We start from the raw sequence: 22,117 nt of genomic DNA on the forward strand, positions 1-22,117 counted from the left end.
AACTCAAAACCATCTCCGTCCACATCATTAACATGACCTCCCACTACAGCCGTAGCAGCAATAGAGACAGCCGACTCGGCCAGTTTCTCTGGACTGTCTATCTGAGTAACGGGTCTGGTATGTTTTCAACATGTTAACGTGGCACACACGAGATTGGCGTTTTCTATCAGGAGTCTGTATCACGTAGTCAGTTTCACTTAGTTTCTTTTCAATTACATAAGGACCAGAGAAACGTGCTGACAATGACGCTCCTGGCACAGGCAACAATACAAGAACTTGGTCACCTGGCTGCAGTGAACGAGAAACAGCCTGTGTGTCATAGTGTCGTTTCATCCGTTTCTGTGAGGAAGACAGCGCTTCCTTTGCTAGAGCACAGGCACCATGTAGGCGCTCACGAAAGCGACTAACGTAGTCCAACACATTTTCTTTCACACACAACTCTTGTGATAAAAACTGATCCTTAAGGACTTTCATAGGTCCTCTCATGGTGTGTCCAAACACCAGTTCAGCTGGGCTGAACCCTAAGGATTCCTGTACTGTCTCACGGACAGCAAACAAAACTAGAGGAACTCCCTCATCCCAATCCTTCTCAGATTCCAAGCAATATTTACGGAGCATAGACTTCAGTGTCTGATGCCAACGTTCAAGCGCACCCTGAGACTCTGGGTGGTATGCGCTGGACACACGGTGTGTAACTGACAAGGATTTTAACACTTGTTTGAAAAGTTTTGAAAGGAAATTCGTACCCTGATCAGTTTGTATCACCTTAGGTAACCCAAAAGTTGAGAAGAATTTGATCAACGCTTTACTCACCACCGGAGCAGTAATCCTTCGCAGAGGAATGGCCTCTGGGTACCTGGTGGCCACACACATAATCGTCAACATAAACTGGTTACCAGATTTTGTCTTTGGTAATGGTCCAACACAATCAACCATCACATGTTCGAATGGTTCACCTATGGCCGGTATGGGACAAAGAGGCGCGGGGGAAATAACCTGGTTCGGTTTCCCAGTTACTTGACAGGTGTGGCAAGTCCGACAGAACTGAGCCACATCTTGTTTTAAACCAGGCCAAAAGAAATGTCGCAAAACTCGATCATAAGTCTTGGTGACTCCCAGATGTCCGGACCACTGGTGATCATGAGCGAGGGATAAAACATTTTGTCGAAAGGCTGTAGGAATCACTATTTGGTAAACAGCATTCCAATCTCCGCCAGCGTCAACATGGGATGTCCATTTACGCATGAGGAGATTACCATCAATGAAGTATGCCATGTTTTTCTTCTTTAGCTCCTCCTCTGAGACAACATTAGAAAAACATTTAGCTAGGCTAATGTCAACCTTTTGGTTAGCGATCAGCTGCTCACGAGTGACTGGTAACTGTATTGCCTCAGGAACAAGTTCCACATCCTTCTTCCTTTCTCTGGGCTGTTGGTCAGACTGCACCAGCTTACCAGAGGTAGCACCCGAACTATCCTCTGGGTCACACTCTGAATAGAATCGTGTTCGACAAATCTATCACTTCACCCACTTGTCGTGCTTGAGCACGTGTGACAGCACAAGCGGGGAACACATCTGGATAACCCTGTGCCAGCTCCTCGGAGAGAGACTGGTCACTTTTATCCAATACCTCCAATACGGGTATCACCTTTCCTCCGGCAATATCGTTGCCCATTATAAATGTCACACCTTTTACTGGCAACATAGGACGTACGCCAACTCTGAACACTCCACTGACTAACTCAGAGTGTACGTTCACAAAGTGCAATGGCACTGGGACGAATCCCATTTCAATTCCTTGTACTAACACACTGGAACCACAATATGTATTATTGGACAAGGGCAACACATCAGATAGTATGAACGACTGCGCCGCACCAGTATCTCTGAGGATTCTAACTGGACGCTGAGACGCTTCGTCATCTGATATAGAAACAAACCCCTCAAAAATGAACGGTTCATAACTGTGATCTGGGACTGGGACTTTCAAACCACATTCACTATGAGGCCTCTGTCTTGATTCCGGCCTTACAACCGTACGAATCAGCCCAACACCCATTGGCGGCCTGGCGTGCTGAGGCATCCCCTGTTTGCGTTTAAGCAGAAAGCAATCATTAACCATATGTCCCACCTTATGACAATAGAAACAGTGACGCACATCTTTTGGGTGTGCTGGATGTACTGCTGGTCGACTAGGACTAAAAGTTAACAACTCTGCGGCCCTGCTCTCCGTACGAGCCGAAAACACGCTCTTATGCGTCAACACAAACTCGTCTGCCAATACAGACACTTCCGACAGTGAGGATACTTTCTGTTCGTTCAGATAAACTACAATGCGTTCGGGTAAGCAATTTTTAAACTCTTCTAACAAGATTAACTCCCGTAGAGAGTTAAAAATCAGTTACCTTACTAGCACTGTGCCATTTGTCAAACAGATTTCCTTTGTCTCCAGCAAACTCCACATAAGTCTGAGTAGAAGCCTTTTTATGAGACCTAAATCTCTGTCGATATGCCTCAGGAACAAGCTCATAGGCACGAAGAACAGTAGCTTTGACCACGTCATAATTTAAGCTGTCTTCAAGAGGTAGCGCCGACAGAACCTCTTGGCCTTTACCTGTTAATTTACACTGAAGTAATAGGCACCATACCTCTTCGGGCCATTTCAATGCTACCGCTATACGTTCAAAAACACTGAAATAAGAATCAACCTCTGACTCCCTGAACACAGGTACCAAGGTGATCTGTCTACTAATATCAAAAGTAGCAGACGACACAGCTGGTGAGGACGGCTCACTAGAAGACATAGTATGAGCAGAGACTAACCTCGCTGTTTCTGCCTCTAGTTCCATTTTACGCATCTCCAGTTCTTGATCAAGCCTACGCGTCTCCAGTTCTTGATCAAGCCTACGCATTTCCAGTTCCTGATCAAGCCTACGCGTTTCCAGTTCCATCTTACGCGTCTCCAGCTTGTCTTGCCTGATCTGTGCTCGCTCTTCCGCCTCCATTTGGAGCCGTGTCGAGCGGACATCCATCCTGGCATCACTGTCAGTCAGTGGGGAGAGTGGGTCAAAACGGGGCAATGTGGCTGGAGCCTTAGCCTCGTCCTCAGACACCGATGGGCTTACAGGAGCAGCAACCACATCCCCTACAGGAGCAGCAGGGTCAGGCGGCGGTAACTCAAGCACTCGCTCGTTCAATAATATCTCTAACACTACTTCCCTAACTTCTGCTTTCACTAAACCCCTTGATATGGGTACAGAAAAGTGGTCAGCCAAAACCTGTAGATCCACTCTACGGCAATTCTCAAAAACCTCCCACGTAGGGTTTTCCAAAAATGCATCCAACTCAAAAGTAGCCATCCTAAACTAGCAACACGAGCCGTCGAATACTGAACACAAAACCAGTTAGTTACAGCTGCCAAACTCAACACTGAACCAGACACTAACTAATTTGCATGAGTAGCACGGGTATCAATGAGAATGATCCCGGACGAACCCCCACATTATGTTAGGAACCCCGTGGCTTTAAACGTCTAGGGTGGATGGAGAAGAGACCCGTAACATAAATCATGCAAATTAGAATCGTGACATGGAACAGGGAGAACAAAAACTACACGACAACCATAAACTACCGTCAAACATAAAAGGTTTATTTGTGAACACACGGTAAAGGTTTGGGAAAAAGGGCTGAGCAGGACCCAAGAAATGAAACAATAGTGTAAAACACCCCTAAACTGATCTTGCCTGCCTCAAGAACCGCTAAACTACTGCTAATCATACAAAAATACAGTGGGTGGTCCGCTCAGGTCTAACTAGTGTTTATAGACAGTTTTCTTTTTTACGGGTAATGTATGCCCAAGGGCAACTTGCTTAACTTCCCCTTTTCCCCGAAACACAAAGTTACCAAACAGAGTAACCAGCAAATGAGTGAGTACACAGGACACCACAGTATCCATACTCACATACGAAAAGTAGTCTAGCAAAGTTACCAAACAGAGGAACCAGCAACTTAGTGAGTAAACAAAACACAGGACACCACAGTATCCATACTCACATACGGAAATAGTCTCTAACAACAAACACAACTGACCGGCTTTTAAACGATGGGATGTGTGATTGAAAAACCAAAAACAGGTGGTGCAATGCAGAGGAATGTTCACTGATTGGTCCACCTTAGCAATCAGCAGACACCCCAACGACCACCAATCAGGAACATACAGGACACCTGTGATTAGGGCAGAAGGAGAGGGAAAAACATAAAAAGACACAGGATACCTGTATCCGTAACATACACTTTACTTGTATAGCACAATTCATACAGAGACGGCAACTGAAGGTGCACTAACTGTATGTGCATGTATAAACATAGAAAAGTATGAGCTCAATGACCATGTCCTTCCTCCAGGTGATGAGAGAAAACGGTTCATCAGAGGTTCTCAACAAGCTCTATGACACGGCCATGGACAAGCTGGAGGGGGTGAGGAAGGAGTACGATTCACTGAGCAAACGCTACAGCGAGAAGGTAGCCAATCACAACACGGACCTGAGCAGGCTGGAGCAGGTGGAGGAAGAGAACCGCCGACTACAGAAACAGATTGACATGCTGCTGAGACAACGAGACACGGCCATACACTACCAACAACAGTGTTCTACGTCCATGAGGAGGTAACACACAGACACACTGCTGAAACGAGACAGTTACACATATATATATATATACTACTACACACCTCACCTTCTTCCTCTCTCCCCAGGTTTGACTCTGTACAACAGGAGCTGAACAAGTCTTCAGCCCAGAACAAGGAGCTGCAGAGGGAGATGGAGCGGCTTCAGACGGAGGTGACACGCTGTAAGAACTTCCAGCTGAAGGCAGTAAAAGACTGTGAGAAGTGCAAGGAGGAGAGGGATTCTGTGTTCAACGAGTACAGGCTCATCATGAGTGAGAGGGACCAGGTCAGAGTCAAATACATATAATACATTAAGGCCTGGTTTTCCAGACACCAATTACGCCTAGTCTTGGACTAAGAAGCTACTTTCAATGTAGAATCTCCATTGAGTATTTTATCTTTGTGCAAGAATTCATCCTAAAGTAGTTTTTTTTAATTCTGGGGAACAGGTGATCAAGGAGCTGGACAAGCTGCAGACAGAGCTGGAGGCTGCAGAGGCCCGCCTCAAAAACACCACGTCTGAAAGGATGGTGGCCAGCGAGAAGATGGAGGCTCTCAGACAGGTACAGGTCAATGAATAATTTTATCAATCAAGTCAATCAAATCAAATCAAATAACACAAAAAATGCCACATGCGCCGAATACAACAGGTGTAGACATTACAGTGAAATGTTTACTTACAACCCTTAACCAACAATGCATTTATTTTTTTATAAAAAAGTAAAATAAAACAACAAAAAAGTGTTGAGAAAAAAAAGAGCAGAAGTAAAATAAAATAACAGTAGGGAGGCTATATACAGTGAGGGAAAAAAGTATTTGATCCCCTGCTGATTTTGTACATTTGCCCACTGACGAAGAAATGATCAGTCTATAATTTTAATGGTAGGTTTATTTGAACAGTGAGAGACAGAATAACAACAAAATAATCCAGAAAAATGCATGTCAAAAATGTTATAAATTGATTTGCATTTTAATGAGGGAAATAAGTATTTGACCCCTCTGCAAAACATGACTTAGTACTTGGTGGCAAAACCCTTGTTGGCAATCACAGAGGTCAGATGTTTCTTGTAGTTGGCCACCAGGTTTGCACACATCTCAGGAGGGATTTTGTCCCACTCCTCTTTGCAGATCTTCTCCAAGTCATTAAGGTTTCGAGGCTGACATTTGTCAACTCGAACCTTCAGCTCCCTCCACAAATGTTCAATGGGATTAAGGTCTGGAGACTGGCTAGGCCACTCCAGGACCTTTAATGTGCTTCTTCTTGAGCCACTCCTTTGTTGCCTTGGCTGTGTGTTTTGGGTCATTGTCATGCTGGAATACCCATCCACGACCCATTATAAATGCCCTGGCTGAGGGAAGGAGGTTCTCACCCAAGATTTGACGGTACATGGCCCCGTCCATCGTCCCTTTGTTGCTGTGAAGATGTCCTGTCCCCTTAGCAGAAAAACACCCCCAAAGCATAATGTTTCCACCTCCATGTTTGACGGTGGGGATGGTGTTCTGGGGTCATAGGCAGCATTCCTCCTCCTCCAAACACTGCGAGTTGAGTTGATGCCAAAGAGCTCGATTTTGGTCTCATCTGACCACAACACTTTCACCCAGTTCTCCTCTGAATCATTCAGATGTTCATTGGCAAACTTCAGATGGGCCTGTATATGTGCTTTCTTGAGCAGGGGGACCTTGCAGGATTTCAGTCCTTCACGGCGTAGTGTGTTACCAATTGTTTTCTTGGTAACTATGGTCCCAGCTGCCTTGAGATCATTGACAAGATCCTCCCATGTAGTTCTGGGCTGAGTCCTCACCGTTCTCATGATCATTGCAACTCCACGAAGTGAGATCTTGAATGGAGCCCCAGGCCGAGGGAGATTGACAGTTCTTTTGTGTTTCTTCCATTTGTGAATAATCGCACCAACTGTTGTCACCTTCTCACCAAGCTGCTTGGCGATGGTCTTGTAGCCCATTCCAGCCTTGTGTAGGTCTACAATCTTGTCCCTGACATCCTTGGAGAGCTCTTTGGTCTTGGCCATGGTGGAGAGTTTGGAATCTGATTGATTGATTGCTTCTGTGGACAGGTGTCTTTTATACAGGTAACAAGCTGAGATTAGGAGCACTCCCTTTAAGAGTGTGCTCCTAATCTCAGCTCGTTACCTGTATAAAAGACAACTGGGAGCCAGAAATCTTTCTAATTGAGAGGGGGTCTCATACTTATTTCCCTCATTAAAATGCATTTGACATGCGTTTTTCTGGATTTTTTGGTTGTTATTCTGTCTCTCACTGTTCAAATAAACCTACCATTAAAATTATAGACTGATCATTTCTTTGTCAGTGGGCAAACGTACAAAATCAGCAGGGGATCAAATACTTTTTTCCCTTACTGTATACAGGGGGGTACCGGTGCAGAGTCAACACCTCGTCTGAGAGGTTCATAAATTATTTAATCAGTCAAAACACTTAGAGGGTGATAGCCAGGGAGGAGATTGAGGCTCGCAAACAGGTAATTATCATAGGTTAATCAATTAATATATATCTGTTTATTAATCAATCAAACTCACCTCGTCTGAAACAATGGTGGCCATTGAGGCTCTCAGACAGCTGCTCGGTCAATTAGCTAAATTTGTCGCTGCCAGATCAACAAAGCGATTTTATGATTGTGTTATGGCATTAAATATGACTTGATTGTGGTTGTTTTTAGGAGCTGAACTCGTCGTTGGTGGACCGGGACAGGGCAATCTGTGAGAGGAACGAGCTGTTGGAGAAGTACTGCCACGAGGTGAAGGACAAGGCTGAGGCCCAAAAGGAGCTGAGCCAAGCCTGTAAAGATATTGAGACGGTCCGGGAGGAGAGAGACGTGGCCCGCAAGGAGAGGACAGAGGCCATCATACAGAGAGATCAGCTACTGAGAGAATACTACCAGGCTAGACAGGTAACACAAACACACCTGAAACAACACACACACCTTACAGGTATGATACACAACTGTCTTAGAGAGAGGACATAGGCTGTCAAAAGGTGCATGATAAAGAGCTTAGAGGATCCCATAAGCTGTCAACCATTTGGATTATGTGAGTTGCATGACCCTAAAGCGGATTTAGTGCCTTAGACAAATGCTGCTATTGCTGCTCCTGACACTTCCCTGATCAGACCACTAGATGGCCCTCCTACTGCGGTTTTACAATACAGGAGTCGGGATGCTTCAAATCTGTGATAGAAATCCCAGTTGGATGATTCCTTCGCTACTGATCCCTTCTGATTCCGGGAATTCTCCAACTGGGATTTCTGAGAAACCTGAGAACTTTGTGAAAGTTTCAGGAAATGTGTGTTTGATCTGTTGAAGTTTCATGTATTGAAAGTGGCTGACTAGCGTGTGTCCATGTGTGTCCGTGTCTGTGCGTGTGTTCATGTCTGTGTGTGCTCGACAGAAACAAGACTCTGCCACCCTGGACATAGAGCGGGCCAACAAGGAGATGGAGGTGTTGAGGAAGCAGTACGAGGCCATGTCCCAGGAGCTGAAGGAGGCTACGCAGGAGGCAGAGGTGGCCAAGTGTCGACGTGACTGGGCCTTCCAGGAGAGAGACAAGATAGTGGCAGAGAGAGAGAGCATACGGTGAGAAATAGGAAAGAGTGGCGTAGGCTCTTTTTTAATTCCTCTTTCCTTGATTCCTTGCATTTTCTCTCCTTGCCTCCTTCTGAAAACGCATTTGAGTAGAAGGTCCGAGAGGAGGAACCTTGGGTCTTCCTCAATGTGTTTTGAGAAGGAGGCATGGAGAGAGGAAGCAATTAATATTGACTGACTAAACTGTGCTGATGCTTGATAATGTCATATCCTGCCCCTCCAGGACGCTGTGTGACAACCTGCGTAGGGAGCGGGACCGGGCGGTCAGCGATCTGGCCGACGCCCTTCGTAACCTTGACGACATGAGGAAGCAGAAGAATGACTCGTCACGGGAACTGAAGGAACTCAAGTGAGTCCCAGAGCACACAGACACACACAGAAAATGTCTGGCCTCCTCTAAATAACCTTTTTCTAAGCTGGCCCCTGTAAGAATATAGTTGAATAGCCCAGGTCTATGAGGTTAATTAAACACACACACACATACCATACCATACCACACCACACCACACCACACACTTTCCACTTTCTCAACCCCCTTGTAGTGATGTGAAAAGCTCCCTCTACTGGTCAGTGTGTGACTGCCATATTAAATTATCTCCGTATCTTGACTTTGAGAGCTCGTCCTCCTTTCCTGTGACGAAGAAGAAAAGCGTAACATTTAGGTGAAGTCAACAACCCCCTCAAGGCCTGCCTCCTAAGGACATCATGTATCTTGGTGACAGTCAGCCACCATAGGCCTATTTCTCCTTCTACCTTTCCTTTACACACTGTAGAATATTACCTTGCTACTACTTTTTGACTTTGGTAACACTTCACTTGCAGCACCTTGAAAGGTGGCTTTGCCCTATAGATAACTATGGTGGGTTGCTTTGCCCTATAGATATCTATGGTGTCCTATAGATGTAGTTATACAGCATTTAGAAACTGTATGAAAATGCTACAAGGCAGAAGTTTCCTCATTTAGCAGATAGTGTACATGCCCTAAGGGACATGTAGGTCTATCCTGCACACTGTTGTTATGCGCTTTGATCTGTGTGATGTCACTTCCTGTGGTCAGAGAGAAGATGGAGAGCCAGCTGGACAAGGAGGCGAGGTTTTGTCAGCTGATGGCCCACAGCTCCCATGACTCAGCCATCGACACAGACTCTCTGGAGTGGGAGACGGAGGTGGTGGAGTTTGAGAAGGACAGGGTGAGACTCAAATAATTTTATTGATTTTATTGAATTATTATTGAATTACTATTTGACTTACTTTTGATGAGGAATCGATTGTTTGGATGGATGGCTGGATGAATTAATGGATGGATCGATTGATTGAATAAATTAATTTCTGTGCCTTTAAACAGCTTGGAAAATTCCAGAAAATGATGTCATGGCTTTAGAAGCTTCTGATAGGCTAATGGACATCATTTGAGTCAATTGGAGGTGTAAACTCAGTGCCTCTTTGCTTGACATCATGGGAAAATCAAAAGAAATCAGCCAAGACCTCCACAAGTCTAGTTCATCCTTGGGAGCAATTCCCAAACGCCTGAAGGTACCACGTTCATCTGTACAAACAATAGTACGCAAGTATAAACACCATGGGACCACGCAGCCGTCATACCGCTCAGGAAGGAGACGCGTTCTGTCTCCTAGAGATGAACGTACTTTTGTGCGAAAAGTGCAAATCAATCCCAGAACAACAGCAAAGGACCTTGTGAAGATACTGGCGGAAACAGGTACAAAAGTATCTATATCCACAGTAAAACGAGTCCTATATCGACATAACCTGAAAGGCCGCTCAGCAAGGAAGAAGCCACTGCTCCAAAACCGCCATAAAAAAGCCAGACTATGGTTTGCAACTGCACATGGGGACAAAGATGGTACTTTTTGGAGAAATGTCCTGTTGTCTGATGAAACAAAAATAGAACTGTTTGGCCATAATGACCATCGTTATGTTTGGAGGAAAAAGGGGGATTCTTGCAAGCTGAAGAACACCATCCCAACCGTGAAGCACGGGGGCAGCCCCATCATGCTGTGGGGGTGCTTTGTTGCAGGAGGGACTGGTGCACTTCACAAAATAGATGGCATCATGAGGAAGGAAAATTATGTGGATATATTGAAGCAACATCTCAAGACATCAGTCAGGAAGTTAAAGCTTGGTTGCAAATGGGTCTTCCAAATGGACAATAACCCCAAGCATACTTCCAAAGTTGTGGCAAAATGGCTTAAGGACAACAAAATCAATGTATTGGAGTGGCCATCACAAAGCCCTGACCTCAATCCTAGAACATTTGTGGGCAGAACTGAAAAAGCATATGCGAGCAAGGAGGCCTACAAACCTGACTTGGTTACACGAGCTCTGTCAGGAGGAATGGGCCAAAATTCACCCAACTTGTGGAAGGCTACCTGAAACATTTGACCCAAGTTAAACAATTTAAAGGCAATGCTACCAAATACTAATTGAGTGTATGTAAACTTCTGACCCACTGGGAATGTGATGAAATAAATAAAAGCTGAAATAAATCATTCTCTCTACTATTATTCTGACATTTCACATTCCTAAAATAAGGTGGTGATCCTAACTGACCTAAGACAGGGGATTTTTACTAGGATTAAATGTCAGGAATTGTGAAAAACTGAGTTTAAATGTATTTGGCTAAGGTGTATGTAAACTTCTGACTTCAACTGTAGATAACCAGTGAACAGTATGTTAAACTTTGCTGTTTTCCTGCAGGATGACATGGATTTGAAGGCACTTGGGTTTGACATAGCAGAGGGGGTAAATGATCCGTATTTACCAGGAGATTGTGGAATATTTGTGACGAGAGTGGACAAAGGAAGTATTGCAGATGGAAGGTTAAGGTAATTCTCTATGATTTGTTACATTTCTTGAGGTTCAAGTTCAAGAACCCCTGTTCTTTCCTCATCTTCATCATCCCCAATAACACATTTTTACTTCCTGCTTTTCAGAGTGAACGATTGGTTGCTGAAGATAAACGACATGGACCTGACCAACAAGGACAGGAAGCAGGTGGTAAAGGCAGTGCTTAACGGAGGCGGGCTGATAAACATGGTGGTGCGCAGGAGGAAGTCCCTGGGAGGGAGGCTGGTCACCCCCGTACACATTAACCTGATCGGACAGAAAGGTAACACTTTTTTGTGGAAACCGTTTACTCCAAATGTAAAATGTTTTGCAAAGAAAACGAGAGTTTCTATTAAACAAATTCAGGTAGGTCCATCCCCCTTTCATTCCGTTTGCTCTGTTTGCCGCCGTCTGGTTCTTAGAGTAAACTGTAAATCACTTAATCAATCATTCAACAAAACAACAAATCAACTAGAACAGGTGTGTATTCATCAGTTGGATTCTGTTGCAAAAGGTTTGGTCTGTTGCAAAACGTTTTGCAACGGAATTCGACTAATGAATACACCCCTGTTCTAGTTGATTTAATGTTTTGTTGAATGTTTGATTGGGTGATTGATTTGATTTCTTGGGTTGATTGATTGTATTATATCATTTGTATGCATTTGGTATTCTTCTAGTACAGTATTTTAATGTAACACATTGCTTTTCACAAGATGGTCTGTCATAAGATTTCTTTAATAAATATCTCTTCTCTATTCCAGACAGTGGTATAGGTCTGGAGAGTGGTGTGTTTGTGACGGCCCTTGTCCAGGGGAGTCCTGCTTCCAGGGAGGGATCTCTGACGGTTGGAGACAGACTTATCGCTGTGAGTCCTCCTCCTTCTCCTCTACCTCCTTAGTTTCTCCTTCTAATTTTCCTCATACTCTTTGTCTCCTGCTCTTCTTCTTCCTCCATCACCCCATCCACCTCACCTCCTTATCCCCCTCCTCCTCTTCCTCCTGCTTCTACTCCTACTCCTCCTCTTTTCCAACCTCTACCTCCTTTTCCTTCACCTCCACCTGATTTTACCCCTGTTCCATTTCAGTCTCTAGTGATTTGGTGACAGACAGAATCATAGCCAGTCATCACTCTACCTGGCAGAATGACCTTCTCTCTAATCATGATCCACCAACTCAATCTGCAATCATAATCCTCCAGGTCCTTACTGTGAACCTCTGCAGCTTAATAAAACCACTGGGCTTAGATATCTCCCCACTCACCTCTAATGGCAGACCAAGGCTTGCGTCTCAAATTGCACCCTATTCCCTACAAAGCGCACTATTATTTACCAGAGTCCATTCGGCCAAGGTCGAAACTAATGCACAATATATGAAATAGGGTGCCAGTTCGGACGCACCCCTGTTGACACCCTCACCTTTAATAGTGAAGTCTGGCTAACTGATATGGGACATGATAGCTAAGTGTTAGTGATTAGCGAGCATAAGACCAGATGCCTGCAGATGTCAATCATGGTTGTGTATCATCTTATACCATGTCCTTGTAGTTGTTAGTAACTTAATGTAGCAGGTTATATTTCACATATACAGTAGATGTTTAATTATGTTAGTAAGCAAAGGACTTGAACGCGCTGAACCAACAGTGACATGTACACAATTTGCATATGCCACAGCTGCACTCTTGCACTCTTAATGCTCATTACTCAGACTAGACTCCCCAGATGGAATAACATGCTTCAAAGAGTACTGTTTCATTTTAGATGTTAAAAGTTCACTGAATTCTCTTTGTTGGTGGGGGGGCATGTAGCCTAGCGGTTAGAGCGTTGGGCAATTAACCGAAAGGTCGCTGGTTCGAAAACCCGAGCCGACAAGGTGAAAAAATCTGTCAATGTGCCCTTGAGCAAAGCACTTAACCCTAATTAGCAAGGCTGACCCTGTTAAACAACACATTTCACTGCACCTATCGGTATATGTGACAAACGTTTTTTATTTTAAAGACTCAGGCTTGAATACATTACCTACTTTCCTCTTTCCCCTTCCTGCGTTCCTCTCCTCGCCGCAGTATTTTATAATTCATCTCAGGCCTATTGTCATGGAAATGTGGGGATTGAGAAAGGAGTGTGGGGGTGTTATAGTTCTAAGAAGAACCACTGGCCTAGATTTCTAATAGTATCCCACTACAGCAGCAGGCAGACTCAAGTCTCTGGCACTGTGTTCTTCAGGTGCAGGGGATCTCTATTTGGGGTTAGGGTTAGTTTAATTCTCATCCTATCTTGAAAGCAATACCACCTAGCAAAACTGTATGTGTGTTTTGAGAATGACGTGTGAGTAGTGTGTGTACTGTGTTTCTGAGTGTGTCCTCTGTTGCTTCCAGATCAACGGCATCACTCTGGACAACAAGTCGGTGACAGAGTGTGAGACACTGCTGAGGAGCTGCAGGGACTCTCTCAGCCTCTCTCTCATGAAGGTGCATCTAAACTAGCTCCTCTACTAAGCTCCTTCAATACACACTGGCCTCAAATTAGACTAAAGACAAGTTCTCCTCCAGTCAATGCGGAGCCACATAACAGCCTTATTTTACCATAGGGCTTTGACTTGAAGGTGAATCTAAACTTCACCGCTGACTGGCCTCAAATCAGCCTTAAATTAGACTCAGGTTCTCCTCATGTCCATGTAGTGCCATACGCTGCAACACCCTTATTTGATGCTATAGCGGGCACTGTTTTTAGGACAGCGACTGACTTTCTCAACTTTGTCAAGAACAAACATGTTAGATACTACTGCACTGCAGTGACTAGATACCAGGATAGTGTAAAAACTTTTTTTGGGGGAAAAGTTTAGAGTTTTGGAAAAAAGGAAATGTGTGTTTACTAGTCCAATGCTATTCCTAACACCCTCTCGATCTCTATCCTCTGTCCTCTATCCTCTTATGTCCCCAGTTCTTCCCTCACAGTTCGTCGGGCCAGAACATCTTCGACAGCCTGCGGGAGTCATCGTCTAACGGCCGTCTCTCCGAGGTCCACTCCAGGAACAGCCGTAACCTCAAACACAACAGCTCCACACAGACAGACATCTTCTGCCCCGACACGGGTGACGGTGGGGGAGGTAGTAACGTCAGTGTCCCAGGAGAGAGGAGGAAGAGCAGGGGGGGTGAGCCTGAGGAGGGGATGGGGGTGTACGGGGACGTCAGGAAGCCCTTCTCCATGGGGTCTCTCCGGCCGTCCTCCGACCTTGGTCTGGGTCCCCCGGGCCGCTATGGCCCCAGCGCCTTCCAGGACTGCTGCTCTGGGTCCCCCTATGCCAAGCCCCCCCCACCCCCCATGACCTACGACCCCTCTAACCCCCCCGATTGCATCACCATGGAGACCACCCTGGAGAAGAAACACAGCGGCGGCACCTGGCCGAAGATGATCGTAGGCGGGATGTCCGTCGCCGTGGATACGACCACAGTGACGACTCCGACCCAGCTGTCCATCTTCAAGTCACCCAAACAAAGGAAGTCCATCTTCGACCCGGACGCCTTCAAACCACGGCCTGAGACTGCGCCCTCGTCTTCCAAGATTGAGAACCTGTTGCCCAGTCAGCTGGTGGCCCACTCCCCGCAGCCCTCCAAGACAGAGTCTCTCTCCTCCTCCTCTACGGCCACACCCACCCCTCCGACACCGCCCACCCGCAGCGATTCGTTCAAATTCAAACACAAACAGCAGAGCAGCTCTGTCTCCGACTGCACGCTCACCTCCGACGGGAACGGGGGCAAGGGGGAGGCTGTTTCCATGGTTACGGGGGAGGGCCACAGGGAACGAGAGAAGGAGCGAGAAAGAGAGAGGGAGCGAGACAGAAACGGGAACCACTACTTCCTGGACGGGAAGGTGCTGACATCGAGGAAGTCATGTGACGAGGACATCGGACGCACCAGGGGGGAGGAGCCTGAGGTGAAGAGGCCCCGCCCTAAATCAGCGCCGGCTCTCCGACGCAGGATGACCCCCCAGTCCATCACCCTGCCCTCCTTCCAGGTCAGTTTGATGTTAATGTATAGTACTTTTCACTAGGGCCGGTCACAATAGTCTGAAGTTACTTTCTAGCTTCTCCTCTCCCCTCCATATGCATTAACATTAAAGAACTGAACAGGTGAAGTCATCCTCTAATATGTTGCGTTCACCTACCTAGCCTATGATTTAAGATCAACAATGATCAAGGAGAGGAGACAAGAAGTGCATGCCATTTTAAGACTATTGAGATGCACCTTATGTCTCAAAACACTTAATCTAAAAAGAGAAACACCAGCACTGTGTAGCCTAGCACCCAACCAGTACTCCAGGGTGATACACGGCAGCCTTTTTGTGGCAGTATTTACAGCCCTGTCTATTTGTATGCCTCTTAACCAGGCTGCCTCAATGGTGATTGATGCCTCTGTACAGAGCTCCAGGCAATAAGCAGCCTAGGGCTCAAAGTGCTGAGTCAGGGGCCGTGGTCTCGTCCTAGCACTCTCAAACAGCTCCTTCAGTCTACTTCTCATCATTCTCATCTTTCTGTTTCAGGTCATTGAACTGTGACTGTGGTCCTTTATTGTCGTACTCTTTCTGTTCCTCATTAAACCCATTGGTTTCTGTATCTGTCAATCACCAGAGCTACTCCAATGATGATTACTCTCCAGAGCCCAGAGAGATGCTTCGCTCCTCCCCCAACCGCTCTCACAGACACAGTGTGGGCTTCGTCTCCACCGTCTACAACGGTACACTGCCTGCAAGTGAGTCACTCTCACACACACACACAAACACACACACTTTTATTTTATATATTGATTTTTTTTTGCACCTTTTTGCTCCCCAATTTCGTGATATCCAATTGCGATCCAATTACGATCTTGTCTCATCGCTGCAACTCCCCAACGGGCTCGGGAGGCGAAGGTCGAGTCATGCGTCCTCCGAAACATAACCTGCCAAACCGCACTTCTTAACACCCGCCTGCTTAACCCGGAAGCCAGCCGCACCAATGTGTCGAAGGAAACTCTGTTTACCTGACGACCGAGGTCAGCCTGCAGGCGCCCGGCCCGCCACAAAGAGTCGCTAGAGCGCAATGAGCCAAGTAAAGTCCCCCCGGCCAAACCCTCCCCTAACCCGGACGACGCTGGGCCAATTGTGCGCCGCCCTATGGGACTCCCGATCACGGCCGGTTGTGATAGTCTGGGATCGAACCCGGGTCTTTAGTGACGCCCCTAGCACTGCAGTGCCTTAGACCGCTGCATCACTCGGGAGGCCCCACATACACACTTTTCTATCCGGAGCCTCTCTAGCCAGTGTGTGTTCCTCCTATTTAACCAGTGTGATTGTTGTTGGGTTCTCTAACCAGTGGGTGTGTGTGTGTTGTGTTCTATCAGACTCGGCCCATCGTGTCCTGGCCCCGTGTCCAGCGGTGACTGCTGTGATGAGGAACCCAGTCTACACAGTCCGCAGCCACAGAGTGCACACCAACAACTGTCCCTCTGTCTCCTCCCAGATCTGCCAACACCAGCACAACAACCAACACCCCAGGTAATTACCCCAGACAGAATAACTACTCCAAAAATCAAGTGGAGCCCAGTCATTCCTAACGGGGGCTAATGATTGTTTAGTCTAAATTATTGGCTTGAAAATATGATGACATTGCTAAAGTAGGTAAATAATTAGTAGGCTTTGTATAACTTTGTCATTATGATGTAGGCCAATTTACTTTATGGCAATGTTGCCATTGGTAAGATAAGTTCGTTAAAAATACCTTGCAATGCTAACGTTAGCTAGCTGAAATCCGGTGCCCTCCCCTCAATCTTAGCTAGCTAGCTGAAGTCAATCTGACGACATTGCAATGATGACAAAAGGTTCTCCTACTAATCAGTTGCCTCCTTTTGAAATGTCGTCCTGTTTGAGAATGCATTGAGTAGAACATTCAGTCGTGCACCAGTCCTCAAGATGACTTTCATAAAAAGGGCATTAGTGACGCTATGTGCAACCCATGAATTATGTAGTGAGAGAGAGTGTGTGTGTGTGTGTGTTTGTCAGTCCGCAGCACCAGGGGCGTCTGAGCCTGGACCTGAGCCAAAAGCGTCCAGCAGCAGACTACTCCGAGTCCTCGTCACGCAGCAGCCACACCTCCCATGGTACCAACTCACTACCCTCCAGTGCTCGCCTGGGCCTTGGTCAGTCACCCATGCACGCACGCCAGACACACACACACGGTCATAGGGCGGCGCACAATTCCCATAGGGCGGCGCACAATTGGCCCAGCGTCGGGGTAGGCCGTCATTGTAAATAAGAATTTGCCTAGTTAATAAGAAATTGCCTAGTTTAAATAAAATGTTACATGCAGACACTCACACATACTAACACACACACACACTCACACAAAATACTCACATTATACATGCGCAACACACACACACTGACCTTTCCTCTATTCTATCAGGTTCGTCCAGTAACGTCCAGTACCGGACAGAGAGGATAAAGATCCCCTCCACTCCCCGCTACCCTCGATCCATGCTGGGCTCTGACAGAGGTACATGGATGGATGGATGGATGGATGGATGAATGCATAATTAAACAAGCAAATTAGTTAACAAAAATATGGATGGGTGGGTGGATAGACAAATTAATGAATTAACAAATGGGTGGATGGATGAATGAACACGTATTAAGATGCCTATTCCCAGAATACTGTACCTCTCGACCAATATTACCTGACGCTGGTCCCAAGGGGCCTTTAGAATGTTGATTTTCCACTCAACTAAAGAACATTATTCCAAATCAAACCGCTGACTCAGGGTATTTACAACCTGGTTACCTCTCTGAGAAATGACACTGTAACTATGGACCAATTCTCTCCCTCTCTCGCTTTCGCTCTACTACCATGTTTTAACTGTTGTGAGTATTTTAATTGTTTTTACTATGGTTGTAAGAATGAGGAATTAATGAAGTACAATCTCATCTTAATATCATTTCATTTAAAGTCTCTTACCCTCTCTCCCTGCCCCCCCCTTCCAGGCTCCCTGTCACATTCAGAGTGCAGCAGCCCCAGCCTCATCACTCCCCCTCAATCACCTCTAAACCTGGAGACTTCCTCCTTCACCAGCAGCCAATCACAGAGCTCCATATCCACCCTGCCAAGAATCTCTGTCAGCCCTGTGCCAATTGGAGAGCGGAGGAAAGACCGGTAGGAAGGGAAAGACAAGAGAAGTGAGATGGGGCTGGAAGGTCTAAAACAGTGTGTGGACTGGAGTATCCCCAGCAGTTCTATTCAATTGGTCAAATAATCACCAAGCCTTTTGTTAGCTGAATCAGGTGGGCTAGTACTAGAATACATCAAATAAGTGGAACAGGCTGAGGGTACTCGAGGAGAGGTTTAGGAAACACTGGTCTAAAGGAATACAGATAGGAAGTGTGTGATGCATTGATTATATATCAGTTAAAATACTGTTGGTATATGCAGTATAAAGCTCAGTTGAGTGTTGCTGCCATTTCTCCTTGTAGCCTGGTCCCAGATCTGTTTGTGCTTTAGCCAACTCATTTGACTATGCCAGTGGAATGATGTTCAAATTTTATTTGTCACATGCGCAGAATACAACTGGTGTAGACTTTACCGTCAAAGGCTTGCTTACGAACCCTTCCCAACGTTGCAGAGTTTAAAAATAGTAACACGAGGAATAAAATAAAAGACAGAAGAATGGAGCAATATACAGGGAGTACCAGTACCAGATCAATGTGCAGAGGTACGGGGTATTTGAAGTAGATATGTACATGGTGAAGTGAAGTGCACTACCTGAGCCACAGGGTGAAGTGACTAGGCATATCAGGATAGATAATAATAAGAGTAAAATAAAGAAGCAGCAGCAAATTATGAGTGTAAAAGTGTGTGTGTGTAATGTGTGTGTATGCATGTTTGTGTTGTGTTGGTATGCGTGGGTTTTGTGTGTTAGTCAGAAGGGTTCGCTAAACACATGCAGAAGGAACCAGGCTATTTTCCTTTTGTATTTTTTAGTTATTTCTTCTTCTCACACCAGACCTGTTCGGCCTCTGCATTTCTCTCTGTTTTCTTTTTCATCACCTCTCACTGTTTTCTTTTGCTGTCTGTCTGTCCTTCCTGTCCCCTTCCTGTTTGTTTTTCTCTCGTCCGTCTCCTCCCTCGTTTCTTCTCTTCTATCTGCCGTGTGTAAATGTCTCCAGGTCTCTGCACCGTAACAGGTCTTTTCTGAGGATTCCTCTGGCTGCTAGGCCGAGGTTCTCCTCTCTCAGGAGCCTCAGGTTTGTTGACTGACTGACTGATGGTCTTACTGTTAACATGCTTGAGTGTTGGATAGAAATGCTGAAATGAAGATGTATACACAGGCCCCCTTCAGAAAGAACTCCTAGCCCCCACCCTGAGGCACTTGACTTGTGATTAGGAGCTCGGAGTTGTTTCTGGGAGGAGCTCATTGAGATCTAGTGTAGGCACCTGGAATGTGTAAAGCGTGTGTTGTGTGGAATTCCTCACCCCTGAACAGCAGTTAGGCCGACATCCCACTTCTCAGTTGAACAGGTCTGTGCATGCCAGGTTTACATTAGCTTGTTTCACTGAAAAGATCCAGAAAATATCTAATTCCTCTTGAACCGGATTTGATATAGACGTGTGCTGCGTCTCAGTTGTCACTGACAGTTTTGTGTTTGTATGGTTGGACTTGTTGAAATGACTTGGCCACTTGTTTCATGTGTAAAGTCCTCACTGAGGCTGCATGCTACTGAATGTCTGTGCCCTTTTGCAGATGGGATGGCATTCTGTGTGTCTTTGGGTCCAATGCTAGTCACCAGGTTGAATGTGAAGATACCTCTGTCCATCACACAACCTCTGGATCTTTTGCTTGTCTTCTTCTTGTAGCACACAGTCTGTCTGTCCCTGTTATTTCTGTCGGATGGTCCTTCCTGTGATATGTAATATGCCTCCATATATGTCTCTGTGTTGTGAAAATCAGTATGTGCGTTACATAGCACCCTAATCCCTATGTAGTGCACTACTTTTGGCAATACCCTCATAGGGGAGATGAGATGCAGCCCTGAAGTTTCTCCTCCCTCCCTCCCATCAGGCCGTACCTGGAGGAACCTCGGAACGTGATTGTTCATAAAGGGGCGGAGCCTCTGGGCATCTCTATCGTCAGCGGCGAGAACGGTGGCATCTTCGTCTCCAAGGTAACAGGAGGCAGCATCGCCCACCAGGCCGGCCTGGAGTACGGCGACCAGCTCCTTGAGGTAACTTCCCTTTTTTCTGTTTCATTGCTCCTTCCTGCCAGGGTTATGGGTCATATCCATTTCAGCTCAGGAGGAAATTATAAATGTGATGATGTAGACTGCAGCCAGCACAGTCGCTTGCACATCTAGACTACACATGCGCTAATTCCCCCCTCATGGAATAAAACATTACATTTTAGCAGATGCTCTTATCCAGAGTGACCTACAGTCAGACATTCATGCCTGAGAATGACATGTAGAATTAAGTTTATTTTCAGTTAGGTTTTTTCTATAACATCTTACCTTTCTCTCCTCTTTTTCATCTCTCCCCTCCTCCTCCTCCAGTATAATGGTATTAACTTGCGTAATGCCACAGAGCAGCAAGCCAGGCTAATAATTGGTCAGCAGTGTGACACTATCACCATCATGGCTCAGTACAACCCCCACATGTACCAGCTGGGAAACCACTCACGCTCCAGGTAATACACAACACACACACACACACACACACACACACACACACACACACACACACACACACACACACACACACACACACACACACACACACCTGGAAAACCACTCACAATCCAAATAAAAAAATGAAATTTCTTCCCAGAGGTCTTTAAAAAATATATATATATATACACTGCTCAAAAAAATTAAGGGAACACTAAAATAACATCCTAGATCTGAATGAATGAAATAATCTTATTAAATACTTTTTTCTTTACATAGTTGAATGTGCTGACAACAAAATCACACAAAAATGATCAATGGAAATCAAATTTATCAACCCATGGAGGTCTGGATTTGGAGTCACCCTCAAAATTTAAAGTGGAAAACCACACTACAGGCTGATCCAACTTTGATGTAATGTCCTTAAAACAAGTCAAAATGAGGCTCAGTAGTGTGTGTGGCCTCCACGTGCCTGTATGACCTCCCTACAACGCCTGGGCATGCTCCTGATGAGGTGGCGGATGGTCTCCTGAGGGATCTCCTCCCAGACCTGGACTAAAGCATCCGCCAACTCCTGGACAGTCTGTGGTGGAACGTGGCGTTGGTGGATGGAGCGAGACATGATGTCCCAGATGTGCTCAATTGGATTCAGGTCTGGGGAACGGGTGGAGCAGTCCATAGCATCAATGCCTTCCTCTTGCAGGAACTGCTGACACACTCCAGCCACATGAGGTCTAGCATTGTCTTGCATTAGCAGGAACCCAGGGCCAACCGCACCAGCATATGGTCTCACAAGGGGTCTGATCTCATCTCGGTACCTAATGGCAGTCAGGCTACCTCTGGCGAGCACATGGAGGGCTGTGCGGCCCCCCAAAGAAATGCCACCCCACACCATGACTGACCCACCGCCAAACCGGTCATGCTGGAGGATGTTGCAGGCAGCAGAACGTTCTCCACTGCGTCTCCAGACTCTGTCACGTCTGTAACATATGCTCAGTGTGAACCTGCTTTAATCTGTGAAGAGCACAGGGCGCCAGTGGCGAATTTGCCAATCTTGGTGTTCTCTGGCAAATGCCAAACATCCTGCACGGTGTTGGGCTGTAAGCACAACCCCCACCTGTGGACGTCGGGCCCTTATACCACCCTCATGGAGTCTGTTTCTGACTGTTTGAGCAGACACATGCACATTTGTGGCCAGCTGGAGGTCATTTTGCAGGGCTCTTCCTCCTTGCACAAAGGCGGAGGTAGCAGTCCTGCTGCTGGGTTGTTGCCCTCCTACGGCCTCCTCCACGTCTCCTGATGTACTGGCCTG

General features: G+C 46.1%; 1 protein-coding gene across 1 annotated transcript in view; it reads left to right on the forward strand.

The window, feature by feature from the left end:
- LOC311134734 (disks large homolog 5-like) overlaps positions 1-22,117 on the forward strand; it is a 76,257-nt gene that overhangs the window by 40,788 nt on the left and 13,352 nt on the right. The window contains exons 6-24 of the mRNA XM_084168507.1: positions 4,405-4,664; positions 4,754-4,952; positions 5,116-5,229; positions 7,359-7,589; positions 8,086-8,270; positions 8,503-8,628; positions 9,337-9,469; positions 10,995-11,122; positions 11,231-11,406; positions 11,885-11,988; positions 13,494-13,586; positions 14,059-15,132; positions 15,746-15,866; positions 16,497-16,650; positions 17,155-17,291; positions 17,558-17,647; positions 18,133-18,301; positions 20,205-20,367; positions 20,692-20,825. Of these exons, the coding sequence (XP_084024633.1) occupies positions 4,405-4,664; positions 4,754-4,952; positions 5,116-5,229; positions 7,359-7,589; positions 8,086-8,270; positions 8,503-8,628; positions 9,337-9,469; positions 10,995-11,122; positions 11,231-11,406; positions 11,885-11,988; positions 13,494-13,586; positions 14,059-15,132; positions 15,746-15,866; positions 16,497-16,650; positions 17,155-17,291; positions 17,558-17,647; positions 18,133-18,301; positions 20,205-20,367; positions 20,692-20,825 (3,791 nt within the window). The remainder of the gene's footprint in view (positions 1-4,404; positions 4,665-4,753; positions 4,953-5,115; positions 5,230-7,358; positions 7,590-8,085; positions 8,271-8,502; positions 8,629-9,336; positions 9,470-10,994; positions 11,123-11,230; positions 11,407-11,884; positions 11,989-13,493; positions 13,587-14,058; positions 15,133-15,745; positions 15,867-16,496; positions 16,651-17,154; positions 17,292-17,557; positions 17,648-18,132; positions 18,302-20,204; positions 20,368-20,691; positions 20,826-22,117) is intronic.

This window comes from Coregonus lavaretus, assembly GCF_964263955.1.
Source record: "Coregonus lavaretus genome assembly, chromosome: 1".
NCBI classification, from domain to species: domain Eukaryota; kingdom Metazoa; phylum Chordata; class Actinopteri; order Salmoniformes; family Salmonidae; genus Coregonus; species Coregonus lavaretus.